At 39.9% G+C, this 12,654-nt stretch overlaps 1 protein-coding gene across 3 annotated transcripts in view; it reads left to right on the plus strand.

Moving 5' to 3' along the window:
- The window catches only part of ASAP1 (ArfGAP with SH3 domain, ankyrin repeat and PH domain 1), a 155,135-nt gene that overhangs the window by 36,715 nt on the left and 105,766 nt on the right, over positions 1-12,654 (plus strand). For all 3 annotated transcript variants that reach the window (XM_072330297.1, XM_072330301.1, XM_072330299.1), the window contains exon 2: positions 4,931-5,017. In XM_072330297.1, the coding sequence (XP_072186398.1) occupies positions 4,959-5,017 (59 nt within the window). In that variant the 5' untranslated portion in view covers positions 4,931-4,958. The remainder of the gene's footprint in view (positions 1-4,930; positions 5,018-12,654) is intronic.

The raw sequence follows: 12,654 nt of genomic DNA on the forward strand, positions 1-12,654 counted from the left end.
TTGATGCAGCAGTTTTATGGAAGCATTGAAAATACAGCTAATGCATGAGGTCAGGATGGGGTCTTCATTCCTTTGGCTATATTAAAAAGGTCTGAGTTGACATGTCCAGACAAATATCCTCAGATTTCCTCCACTGACGGACGTTAGACCACATGCTAATAGTGTTATCCAAATCACGGATTAAAGTGAAACCATAGAACATATGTTTCTCACATCCTGTTTGGATGATACCGACATAGACACAAACAAAACAACCTTTCAGTAGATTTTGGCATAAAATGAAAGATATTTTCTTTAATCTCACGGTTCATTCAAGAACACGTCAGTTATTACATGGATTGAGTAATTTAATTCTGTATTTTGGTCATGACAATAGCTTCAATGACCTCTTCAGAATGTGATTTTGAAGAGAATCTTTAAATTTATAAGAGAAGATGTTCAACAGAAGTTAGATAGAGCAACAAATTGCTTCCCTGTAGTTCACGTTACCAGCTTAATTATTTCATTTGCAGGAAATAAGATTTTTTCTACCTGCGCAATTTAAAACTTCTTGGGATATAAAAGCTGCCTGCTCAGTCATTAGTTGTAAATTGCAGAATGAAGCAGTACCCTACAGCATTTCCAGATAAAGTAGTCTGTTTATACAGAAAGCACAAAAGCTATAATTACTCCATGATCACACTTGTATATCAAGGTCAGAATTCTGTGATTCATGCTATTGTTTGGACATAAAGGGAGTTGATTTTCAGCATGGTGGTGTACAACTACTATTATTGCCACATCAGTGCCTGTAGAAACAGTATTAACTTTTGCTTGTTTTTTTCTAGTTAGGTTAACTCCAGTTCAAACATTCATGAAAACTGTCTGGTTAATATTTCACCTAAAATATTCATTAGGCATGCAAAGTATATACTTATTTATATATTCCCCAGGTTGTTCTGACTCTGCATTCTATTGTCAAAGCAAAAATTAATCCTCCAATCCAAAAATAAAAGTAAAATTGATCATTAAGTGATTTATTCATGAAATCACACAGAGTTTAAGCAATATAAAATACAGCTAATTAAAGACGGCAAAAAAGACTCCTGATATTTTTGTCTCATCTGTAAAATACCTACCATAAAATTTTCTTCCTGCCTATTATCCATTCTACTCAGTAATTTTTATCTTCTCTGAGAATTCATTGCCTTTTCATGCTCTTTTACCTGTTCTATGATCTTAAAAACATGGAGATTCAACTCATTATACTACTTAGTTATAAGATAGGATTAGTCAAGCACTTAGATTTTACCAATTAATTCAATATGATTGTATATATTCATAATCAGGCACAAAAATAAGTGCTTTCTTCATGTGAGGACTGATAGACCATGCTACTGTATTAATGCACCTCAGCTGCTACCTAGCTTTCAAGTGTCTACAATGTCATCCTGTTCTTTTCTAGGTCTCTTTCTCTTACTTAAGCCCCAGCTAGTCTTCCTCTTTCAGGTGTAGGTGCCCCTAGGCAATAACACCCCATATTCAGACTAAACACTCTCATAGATACAAGGCCTGAGGAATTTGTCATCTGAATGCAATTCTAATAACTTGTCCAAGTCACAGAGACAGGGATTTGAACCTGCTTGAACATCTTCATCACTAGGCTAACTCCTCTCTGGAGAACCCACATACGTTTCCTTCTCATTGTTCTTTCTCATCAATCACTCCTGATATCTTCAATCAACTTGATTTCTTTATAAATATTTTTCTGGATTTTTCCATATTTCTCTTTATTTGCTGATTAATTTACTACTGAGATGTGCAGAAATGAATAGAACTAGAAAAGGAATCTGACTAACTTCTGAGCCACTGGGATATAAGCACAAATGCTGACACTGTAGAAGGGAGGGACACCATCCAGAAATACCTGCATGCACTAAAAAGTGGACACACAAGAATCTAATGAGGTTTAACAAGGCCAAATGCCTTGGGTAGAGGTAATTTCAGGTATGTGTACAGACAGGGAGAAAAGCTCACTGAGATCAGCCCTGAAGAAAAGGACATGGGGGTTCTGCCCTTGTAAGGCCCCATCTGGAGTACTCTACCCAAGTCCGGGTCTCCCAATACAGGAAGGAACTGGAGCTGTGGAGAGGGTCCAGAAAAGGGCCATGACAATGTTTGAAGAGATGGAGCACCTCTTCTATGAAAAAAGGTTGAGGGAGTTTGACTTGTTCAGCCTGGAGGCTCAGAGGGTTGGAACTGGGTGATCTTTAAGGTCCCTTCCAACCTCAGCCCTTCTGTGATACTATGATTCTATTAAATGCCGTAACATTGCCTATAACACATGAATAATTAAAAATTTTAACTAGCTTTTTAGAGCAGAATTAAGGAAATTCTGTGACTTTGGGGGATTTATGAAAAATGGATTAAATACAAATAAATTACCATAAATTCAAAACAATCTAATGTAAATCTAATGTAAATCACAATTACCTGCATTCCTAGATCAGTGTTTTGTTTAAAAAGCACTGAGCCATTATATTTTTTCCTTTTTTAATCTAACACTGTTTAGATTTGAATAGTGTGAACTTGCAATCATAAGGTGATTGTTTTGCCTAAGGAGATGGATAATATTATTAAAAGGAACAGATGTGCTGCAATGTTAAACAACAAACTGACATGTCATTGTGGGTTGAGCCAGATCCAAGGTAGCCAGTGGCTGTGATGTTATTGTAAGATTGGTGGACTCCGTTATTTGCTGGGGGAGGACTTTCCCAGCTCTTATTTTCCTGCATAATGTAACATTCAAGCATAATATTTTGAGGATAAGGTAAATAACTTATACTTTATCGTCTGTAAGTTAGAAATGTTTTACCTTCATTTCAAAGAACACACTTTCTCCTTTAAACAACAGCTCAGTATGACAGAGTTATGGACAGAGCTGTAAATGTTTCTTCTCCCATGCTGCCAAACTGATGGCATATGTGGTTCCATTATGCACACATGTAAAAATCCAAAATCAGTTTGGTTAAGGACTTGCCTAGTCCTGCTAATGGGAAAACAGATTTTGACCACATTACTTGAAAGTATCATAATGGCTCAGGAACAGACGGGAAAAGAAAGACAGTAACATCCTATCAAAAAAAACAACAACCATGTATGTTGCAATTTTTAATTGAATCCCATATGTTTTGGAGCCTGGGATTATCCTACGTTATTTTTAATGTTCAGGATTGGCAGACCTCCAGACCCACATGACAAATTTGGAAACATAAAACAAACAGGACAAAACCCATAAACAAACTACAGCAGTCTCCAGGGAAATAGGTTGACAGCATTAACAAGACAGCTCTCTCAGTGAGGAAAACAAAAATGGATGGAAGAATTAAGTGGAGTCCTCAGATAGGAATGGTGAACTGGATGCATGGGCTGTGCTCTGTACTCTCAGCATCCCAGTCCTGTCCACCTTCTCCAGAGAATCTGCAGCATCTCTATCACTTTTCTTCCCTGTCAGCCTTAAACTGGAAATAATACGGAACATAATGGTGGGATGAAAGCTTGATGAAAAGGTTTACATCCTGGTACAACCATCTCCGGGAAGAATAGAAGGTTATCAGGAGTTCTCAGCATGGATTCATCAAGGAGAAATTGCGCTTGACCAATCTAGTGCCCTTCTACAGTGTCATCGCTGTCTGGGAAGAAAGAGGGCTGTGACCAGCAGTGCAATCTATTTGAAGGTTGTGAGTAGCAGTATTCCCCTGGGATCAGCACTGGATCTGGTCTTGTTTAACATCTTCATCCATGACCTGGAGTACACCCTCAGCAAGTTTACTGATGGTGTAAAATTGGAAGGAGTGACTGACACACCAGAAGGCTGTGCTGCCATTCAGCAAGACCTGGACAGGCTGAGGAGCTGAACAGAGAGGAATTAATGATGTTCAAGAAGGGCAAGTGCGGAGTCCTGTACCTGGGCAGGAACAATCACATACATCAGTACAGACTGGGGGGTAATCTACTAGAGAGGAGCTCCGCAGATAGGGTTCTGGGGTCCTGGTGCACAGCACTTTGATCAATGTTATCAGTGCACATAAACATTAAAAGGGTGGAAGCCAAGTGAATGGGATCAGGCTCTTTTTGTTGGTGCCCAGTGACAGGGCAAGGAGCAATGGGCACAAACTGGAACTTAGGAAGTTTTGTATGAACATGAGGAAAAAATCCTTTACTGTGAGGGTGAGAGAACACTGTAACAGGCTGCCCAGAGAGGGTGTGGATTCCTTATCTGGGCAACCTTCTCTGGATATATTCAAAACACACCTGGATGCTTTCCTGTGTAACCTATTGTAGGGAAACTGCTTTAGCAGGGGGGCTGGACTGGACTAAATGATCTCCAGAGGTCCCTTCCAACCTCTACGATTCTGTGATCTCCCCTCTTCTACTCTTTTACCTCATTGTCAATCCACTTTTTCTGCCGAAATTCTTCGTCCTTCAAATCATATCTCTATCTTCCAAAAAAAGAATCCGTCTGATGCATGCACCTGACAGAAATTTTCAGCCTGAATGGTTAATATGAAGTTATAGCTGAAAACAGGGTCTTCTAGTGAGAAGTGTCAGAGGAGCTGGGCAGGCTGCGCTCCCACTCAGCACACAGATCAGCCAAGCGAGTACATGCCACATTTAGTTACACAAAGCCAGTTTTCCTAGTCAGCTAAATGAAGCTCTCACGTAGCAGTTTTTAGCAAGGTGTTATTCTCAGCGGATTCCTGATGGGTCTGTTTACTCTAATGAAACTCATGATATCAAATACAGTAATCAAATACTCCATGATAAATTGACATCCCCGAAGAATTAATTAACAAACTTTTTTTTTTTTTCAAACTGTGAATAAGTGACCGTGTCAGTTCACAGCTCTGGACAATTTTATTGACTTGCACCATCTTTTCTCCTCATCTAGGTAGTTTTCTGGTCGTGACAGATGAGACATGAGATCTTCAGCTTCCAGGCTTTCAAGTTTTTCTTCAAGAGATTCATTATGGAATCGGTAAGAAAGAAGAAAGACCAATGTCTAAATAACATGTTTAAAGTATAAAAAGCAGGAAAAAAATGTGAAAAAACCCAGATGAATTGTTTTTATCAATCGCAATATGTGCTACTTTGGACCTATTTCTCCTTCTGAGCATGAAAATATTCAATCAATCAATCAGTCGATCAATCAGTAAAGACTGAATCAGAGCATTGACTGCTCATGCGGGTACTGGAGCAAGTGATAATACTTATGATATATTTTGCTTTGCTTTGCTTTCATAAATTTCAAAGTTGGATAGGGAGGGCAGGATATAAAAAGGACACTTTGTAAGTCCTCTCAAGTCATCCAGATCTGGTAACTGATGTTGTTTTAACTTTGCAAACAACACATCTATGAGATCAGTCCAAAAACTCTGTGGCAAGTTTTGTGTGGGGGCTTGAAAGACGAGGGACTCTCCTCTTCTTGTGATGCAAAACACAGAATAGCACACAGTTGTCTAAATATGCTTTTGTTTATTCAGTCTTTAGATGGTGAGTGCTCTTGTTTTAAAGTTTTGGCTGTATTTTATTGAGCCACTAGAATGACATTTGGATTGCCTGACTTGAACTCCCTACAACAACATTTGCAGTACAGGCAGTGGTTTGCTTTGTACCTGGTGCTCTGGATGGAGGTCTCCTGGCACAGGTCACTTCTCTCTACCCAGCAGCGTGAGTCTTTCATCTTCTCCTTTTCCCTGGGGGTGAGGCCATACTGCACTCCAGTCCAGTCAAAGGGGGTGAATCATTGCTGATGATCTGAAAATTAAATAAATCTTCCTTTGGTGTATTTGCTTTTTCACACGGTTATGCATATTTTTGCTTTTTAAGCCCATGGTGCCTGAATAAGCAAGAGTCCAGATGTCAGACAGTTATCTTTTGAAAAGTATGGAGCAATTAAGCTGGATATTTCCACTTGATTTTGAAACAAGATGATCATCTTCTACTGTAGTCAGTGGAAAACCAGTTAACTTAGGAAGTGGCAAGCTCATTTTCAGTGGCCTAAAGTGGTTAAATATAGAAACAAATGACTAGCCAGAGAAAAGAGCTGCTATGATGGAATTCTAGATCTTCCAAAGCTCTTTATTTCATTTAGCATCATTTGAACACAGACCTGATGGACTAGGTCTGCATGGCAATATCAGTTTCCAAAAGCTACCAGACTCCTTCAGCTGCCCCGAGTTTTAAGAGAAGCCCACAGCAATGACCATCAAATATCTTCTTTAGAAGACAGACAGACCCTAATTTTAAAATGGAGGCATTTTTGCTTTATGCTTTGAGCTTTAAAGCATGTATAGTTTTTAAAAAACTGAAGAATTAATAATATTTATTCAACACTATAAGCCAGCCTTTGAACCTCAGCTTGGTAGGTTCATTCAAATGCACGCTTATAAGATTACTTTAGAAAAGTTCACATAAAGGCATACCTGACTTCTGTACATCCGATTGGTGTGGCAGGGTCTCAGTCTCAGTTCTTCCACTAGATACTCTTTAAGTGCTGACAAACTCATACGAGATAGATATGGAGAAAAAATAAAACCAAACCTAAATAAACCTAACTAAAAATCAGATCTCTGACCTTCATATTTTCATATCATGAACAAATAGCAGAAAGTCCTTTTATTTGCTTCCCAATCCTATTTTTTTTTTTAATTTTTTTTTTTTTTTCTATCCAGTAAAATGCTGATGAAATTGTTTGGCCTGAAAGCCCTTCTCTTCCTTTAGCTGTTTTATAAAACTCATACAATAAAATATACAGTAAAAACACTTTGTTCTGCTATAGCACTACTCGGCTGGAGATCCCAGTATGCTTTCACCCAGAAAAATAAATGTAATCGTCTGCATTCCACAGATAAAGAAACAAAGCACATAGCAATAAAATGCCCATGTCACAGCTGTGAATGGCATCTCAAGAACAAGATATCAGGTCTACAAACCTTTATCTAGTTTTCAGACTGCTTCCCATGTTCGTTTTGGCCTGAACCATCAGTTTCAATATGCAAGATGCATATTGCCATCAGCATATATCCAGCAGCTTAGCTGGATGTAGCTTAGAACCAGAAATATGCCTTGAGAATGACAAAGCTGTGTCATTTGCAGAGGGAAAGAGAAAATATTGAAATGTTTGCAGTGCGGGTTGAGGCTTTATTGCATTCTCTTTTTGTTTTGGAGAGCCTGCTATGCCAGCTGCCCTGCAACATGTTCATTTTTGCTGTACCAGTTACTGATCTTAGTCATTGCTATTTTCTATATTAGAAAAAAAAAAAAAGTATTCAGCTATTACTGATTCCCACTTTATAAAGACTCTCATTTCTCTAGGTTTAATTACAGAATACTCTTTCATTCTATTTTGTCCTTGTCTTGCTACTTGCAGCCCTTGCTCTCATGTCAGCCAACATTTAACTCCTCTGGTTTCCTGCAAATATTTCTGCCACGCTCTTCCCAGTGATCTTGCAAGCACTCAGACAGGAGAACCACGCAGAGCATTAGTGGGTGACATGGGGCCACAAGCCCTGTGGGACCAGCAGCAAGCAACAGGCTTGTGCTTGCACCACAGGCAAGGGTTAGATTTTCCAGAGGTTCCTATGATGTTCCCAAGAGCTTGATCTTTTACAGAGCTGCAAAATATAGTCCTTATAGAAGAATATACTGTTTTTTGTTTGTTTGTTTGTTTGTTTGCTTGTTGATAGATTAGATAGATAGATAGATAGATAGATAGATAGATAGATAGATAGATAGATAGATCTCTTAAATGAGCATCTCTAACAACAAAAGACCCTGCCTGAAATAAAGGTACCAAAATGATCACATCTGCAACAAAAAGTGAGCATGGCTGTCACCAGCCCTCTCTGCTCCTTGCTGCACGCTAATGTTTTGCTGTTTTTCTCACTGAAGAATGCAGAGGTTCAGGGGCCACCCTTGCTGTTGTTACTGTGAGCCTGGAATGCCATTATGTGTTTGTCTGCATGGCTCTTGGTCTTGCATGACAAAACCAAAACAACAAAAGCAAAACTGAATCAGCAATTTAGTTGGCTTAATCTTGTGTAACTCAATGCTCTGCACTGTTTTCAGTGTTGTTTTCATCTGGCCTTTGAGATAACTGTTTGGGCTTACTCATCACTCAGCTAAGCTCCTTGCTCATAACATTCAAAATATATCATTCAGTTCTGTACTTTTAATAATTTGGTTTCTCATTTGGTACATACAGTGTTAAAAATGCAAATGTTACCAATGTGTCATTTATATTGAGAACACAATGGATTCTTTTATTGCTATCATATTAATATTAAAAGAATGCAAAAAGAACCTTTTGTTTAAGCCACTGTTGCTAGTGCTAAGAGGTTATTAAATGAATACTGTAGTTTCTAAGACAGTTGCTTATGTTTTCTTAACTAATTTCAAATACCAGATGAAGAAAAATGCTTTGAAATGCCTGTATGAAAATTGAAATCAGCTGATTCTTTTATTCAAAACAGTCACAGTGGTAACAGAAATAATGCAGCTCATCTATTTCACAAGCCTGACCGCTAGATACTGCAGCTTAAAAACACAGGATTGCAACCAGTATGTTTGCTGGATATGGATATTGGTTTCCTGCATGTAGAGAAATCATTTTTTAGATATGAATGGTTTTCCTTGCCTGGAAATTTACCTGCCTGTTCTGTCCAAATAGCATGATTATTTTAAAAATTTGTTTGCAAATGTCAAATCCAACTGCATTCTTTCTCAAATAAAACATTTTTGCAGTTTACCATACAAATTCCCTTCAGCAAATTAGCACCAGTCACAATGTGTGATGTAGGCTTTGCTGTTTAAAATAGACTTTGCCTTTTCCTGTGAGAACATCATGCATTTATGTGATATTAAAAGCTCAAACATGCTGCAGGTTAGACTATGTAGCTGCTACATTCCATACAAGGTTCAGTGAGCTGATGGGACTGTCCTCTGAGGGTGAAGGTCCTCCTGGCTGAATGTTTCCAGCTGCAGCATGAAGGAGTGGTATTCTACATCCTTACATAAACTGGGTAGTTCTGTTAAATGTAACAAAGCTATGGGAGTTCCATTAACAAAAAAAAAAAAGGTTTCCTGACTTTCAGCACAGGAGCTATTTCAGAACGAGAAGCCAAACACACTCTGCTAAGATTTTTGTTAATTTGAAGCCCCTTTTGTCTTCTAAAGTCATCACTCATCTCAAAAGAGAAGAGTTAAATAGGAAATATTTGTGCGTGTTCTAATACTGATTGCTATAAATCTAAATAAGCATTTCTCAATAATTTTGTCAGAAGTCATCTGAAAATCAATTTACAGAAATGTAACAACAGCAACTGGCACATACATGTTTTCCCAGGGAAGCTCAATCCAAAAGAACAAATGTATTCTATTGGAGGATCAAACTCCATGGCTGCCTTGTGCCCTGTAGAGCTCCCATACAGTAGGCTGGGGTAACAAAGTGGATGTGAAATGATGCTCAGTGCTGTGTTTAGCTGAAAGGTATGAATATAACACCAAAATACCAATTTGTCCAGAATATCAGTGTAGTGCAGTAATACAGCCTAAGGATATTTTTCTGACGGTTCTCAGAGCTCCACTACTTCTGTTGCTATTCTGATAACTCCATGTTTGTGAAGATGATGAAGAGCGTAGCAACTAAGTAGTTAACTAAGACATATGACAGGCTGAGAGAGCTGTAGCTGTTCAGCCTGGAGAGGAGAAGGCTCTGGGGAGACTTGAGAGCATCCTGTCAGTGTCTAAAGGGGAGCTATAGGAAAGAAAGAAATTCTTTAGAAGGGTCTGCTGTGATAGGACAAGGAGAAATGATTTCAAACTAAAAGAGGAGTGATTTACACTGGATGTAAGGAAAAAGATTTTTTACTCTAATTCTGATGAGACACTGAAACTGGTTGCCTAGAGATGTAGTGAATGCCCCATCCCTGAAGACATTCAAGGCCAGGCTGGGCAGGGCTCTGATTGACCTACTCTAGCTGTAGGTGTCCCTGTTCAATACAGAGGAGTTGGATTAGATGGCCTCTAAGGGTCCCTTCCAACTCAGACAATTCTTTGATTCGATGATTCGATGACATATACATTGTGATGATTTGCTCCTTTCATTAAACATTAATGTCTGATCTACACCAGTTTTCTCCACGGTAATAGCCAAGACAAGAGACTCAGAAGTAAAGAAATGAGTGACTTTGAGGAAAAAAAAGAGAAAAAGAAAAAAATGGACACGAGGTCCTGGCATGGTGATGTCCATACTAAGCAGGGAGAGACATCCATGGAGCAGCCATGTACACAGCCATTTCCTTCCAACCTCACAGCTCACTCCCCTGCCCCATGGCAGTCTGCATGTTGTGTGGGTAGCAAATTCCCTGAGCAAGTCTGGCAGCATTTTGTTGCCTGTCCAGGGTTATGTTGGGTTCCCAAAAGCGAGTGGCAGTCACACCTGCGGTGTGCATGAGCCCGTGCAGCTGCAGCAGTATCTGAGGCCTCAGGGCCTGGGGCTGCTCTGTGTGCTCACAGCTGGTGGGGAGGGCCTGATATAGTACAGCAGGGCCACAATCTCCCCTCTCTGTCTCCTGATATCCAGTGGACAAATAATTCTTCCATTCAGTCCCACACCGCTGTGGGGTTTGAGCTGTTTGTGGGGCTGAAGCCGAAAGAAGCTGTGTGAGCTGCTCACCCCTGGCCCACATGGGTGGTGGCTGAAAGTTCGCAATGATGACAAGAGTCATCATCACCTGATGACTAGTGCTTGGCTCATGTGAATGAACTGTTGATCTCAATCTAAATATAAGATGACTGGAGTACTATAAACTGAAAAATGCCGTGGTTGCTACTCAGCTGATTGCAAAACACCTGTGTTAGTAATTTCTGCTGTTGTTGCTATGCTGGCCAGCCTCTCCCTGAGCACGGTATCACAAATGCTGCAGAAATACTACCAACTTTCTGGGGTGCGATAGCTGCAATTAACTCTCCTGTTGGCAAACACAGTGAGGAAGGCCAAGGGAATCAAATGGATTTGTAGACTGAATCACTGGGTGGGATGGAAAATAGGAACAACTTCCTTAACTGTGATGCATTGTCAGTCAACAGATGTGTTTCCAGGGCTGCTTGCACCCTGCTTCCCCATTCCAGCCCATCTGAGGATGGACACAGCAATGCCTTTCCCTCTCCAACTAGTGGAGAAGCACAAGGCCAGACAGCACAGCCTCCCCCAGCCCAGGCACAGGCATCCCGAGAGCAGACGCTGTGAAAAAGAACTTTCACATCCTGCTGATTATTCTGTGCCATTTGTGACGCTAAACAGTGATTTCAGTTAGTGACAATTTATAGAGAGGTGCATCTTACACGTTTAGAAGTGAATCTCAAATGCTCAAAACAGGAAACGTGGTTAAATCTGAAATCTGCTATGCTAGCTGAAACAGTTATATAATTTGACTAGTTAAAATGCAAGCATGTTTTCATAGGCAAGTTGCATCTTCATTATTATTATTATTATATTAATTAGCTAATCCCTCTTCCAGTGAGTTTAAATAAAGATAACGTCAGCCTAAAGAGGTCGTGCCCATAGGGTTATTTTCTGTATGAGTATTTCTACAGGGAAAGATCAAATGCCACTTCAAAGCAGCAGAACTGAGCACCATGTTCCCTTTAATAAAGTGAACAATTTAAGGACTGTCAAAAAAAAAATCAGAGTAATATGCAATTATGATCGGTAGCATCTGATCTTCCTTTTTCATCTCTCAGCCCTGCTCTGTTGTCTTTATTTCCTGCATTCATTCTACTTTTTATATGCTTGGTATTACGTTTTAGAAGACTTTTTTTTGCCTAATGAGGAAATGTATGCCAAGTGGTTGGTGCCCAGCCATGCCTTCACTTTGCCATTCTTGGCCACTCCAGTTTCCCCACCTGTTTTCTTCTTTCCTATGTTGAGAATGTTCTTTGACTCTGCGGTTCAGATTTTCTCTAAATAGTATGAAAAAACCCATCCTCACTGCAATCTGTCCACACTCCTCATGTCAGCAACCATTTTCATCTCCTTGCTCTCTCTTCCTCCTCCACCGCACTTAAGAACACGATCATCAATTGATTTTCTTCCTACCTCCTCCATTTGCTCTCTCAATCTTCTTTTTTCCTCTCGCTCCATTTTTTTTTTTTTTTTTTCAGTGCAACTCCTACATGCTTCTTTTCTCAGCAACCTCCTCCTCCTGCCCACCCTACCTCGAGTCTCCCAGCATGCAGTACTGGCCAGCCCTGAAATCTGGCTTTTACAAGGCAGGATGCATCCCTATTTCTATCCCTACCCCTATTCCTGTCCCTATTCTTATCCTTGTCATCATTCCTATCTCCATCTCCATCCCTATCTCTATTCTCATGTTCATCCCTATCCTCATCCTCATCCCTAACCCCCATCCCAATCCCTGTCCCTATCCCCCAACCCCATCTGCATCCCTATCCCTATCCACCTCTACCCCGCAATGTGCAGGCAGTACCACATCTTGGGATCATGTTTATGCTGACAGGGCTGCATGCAAATCCTGCTACGGAAAATCATTTGTATGGGTGGACACAATCAGGTCTCTCCTTTTAATGTTTCCTCATGCATTGCAACTTTTT

Source organism: Excalfactoria chinensis, chromosome 2 (assembly GCF_039878825.1).
Source record: "Excalfactoria chinensis isolate bCotChi1 chromosome 2, bCotChi1.hap2, whole genome shotgun sequence".
Classification (NCBI taxonomy): Eukaryota; Metazoa; Chordata; class Aves; order Galliformes; family Phasianidae; genus Excalfactoria; species Excalfactoria chinensis.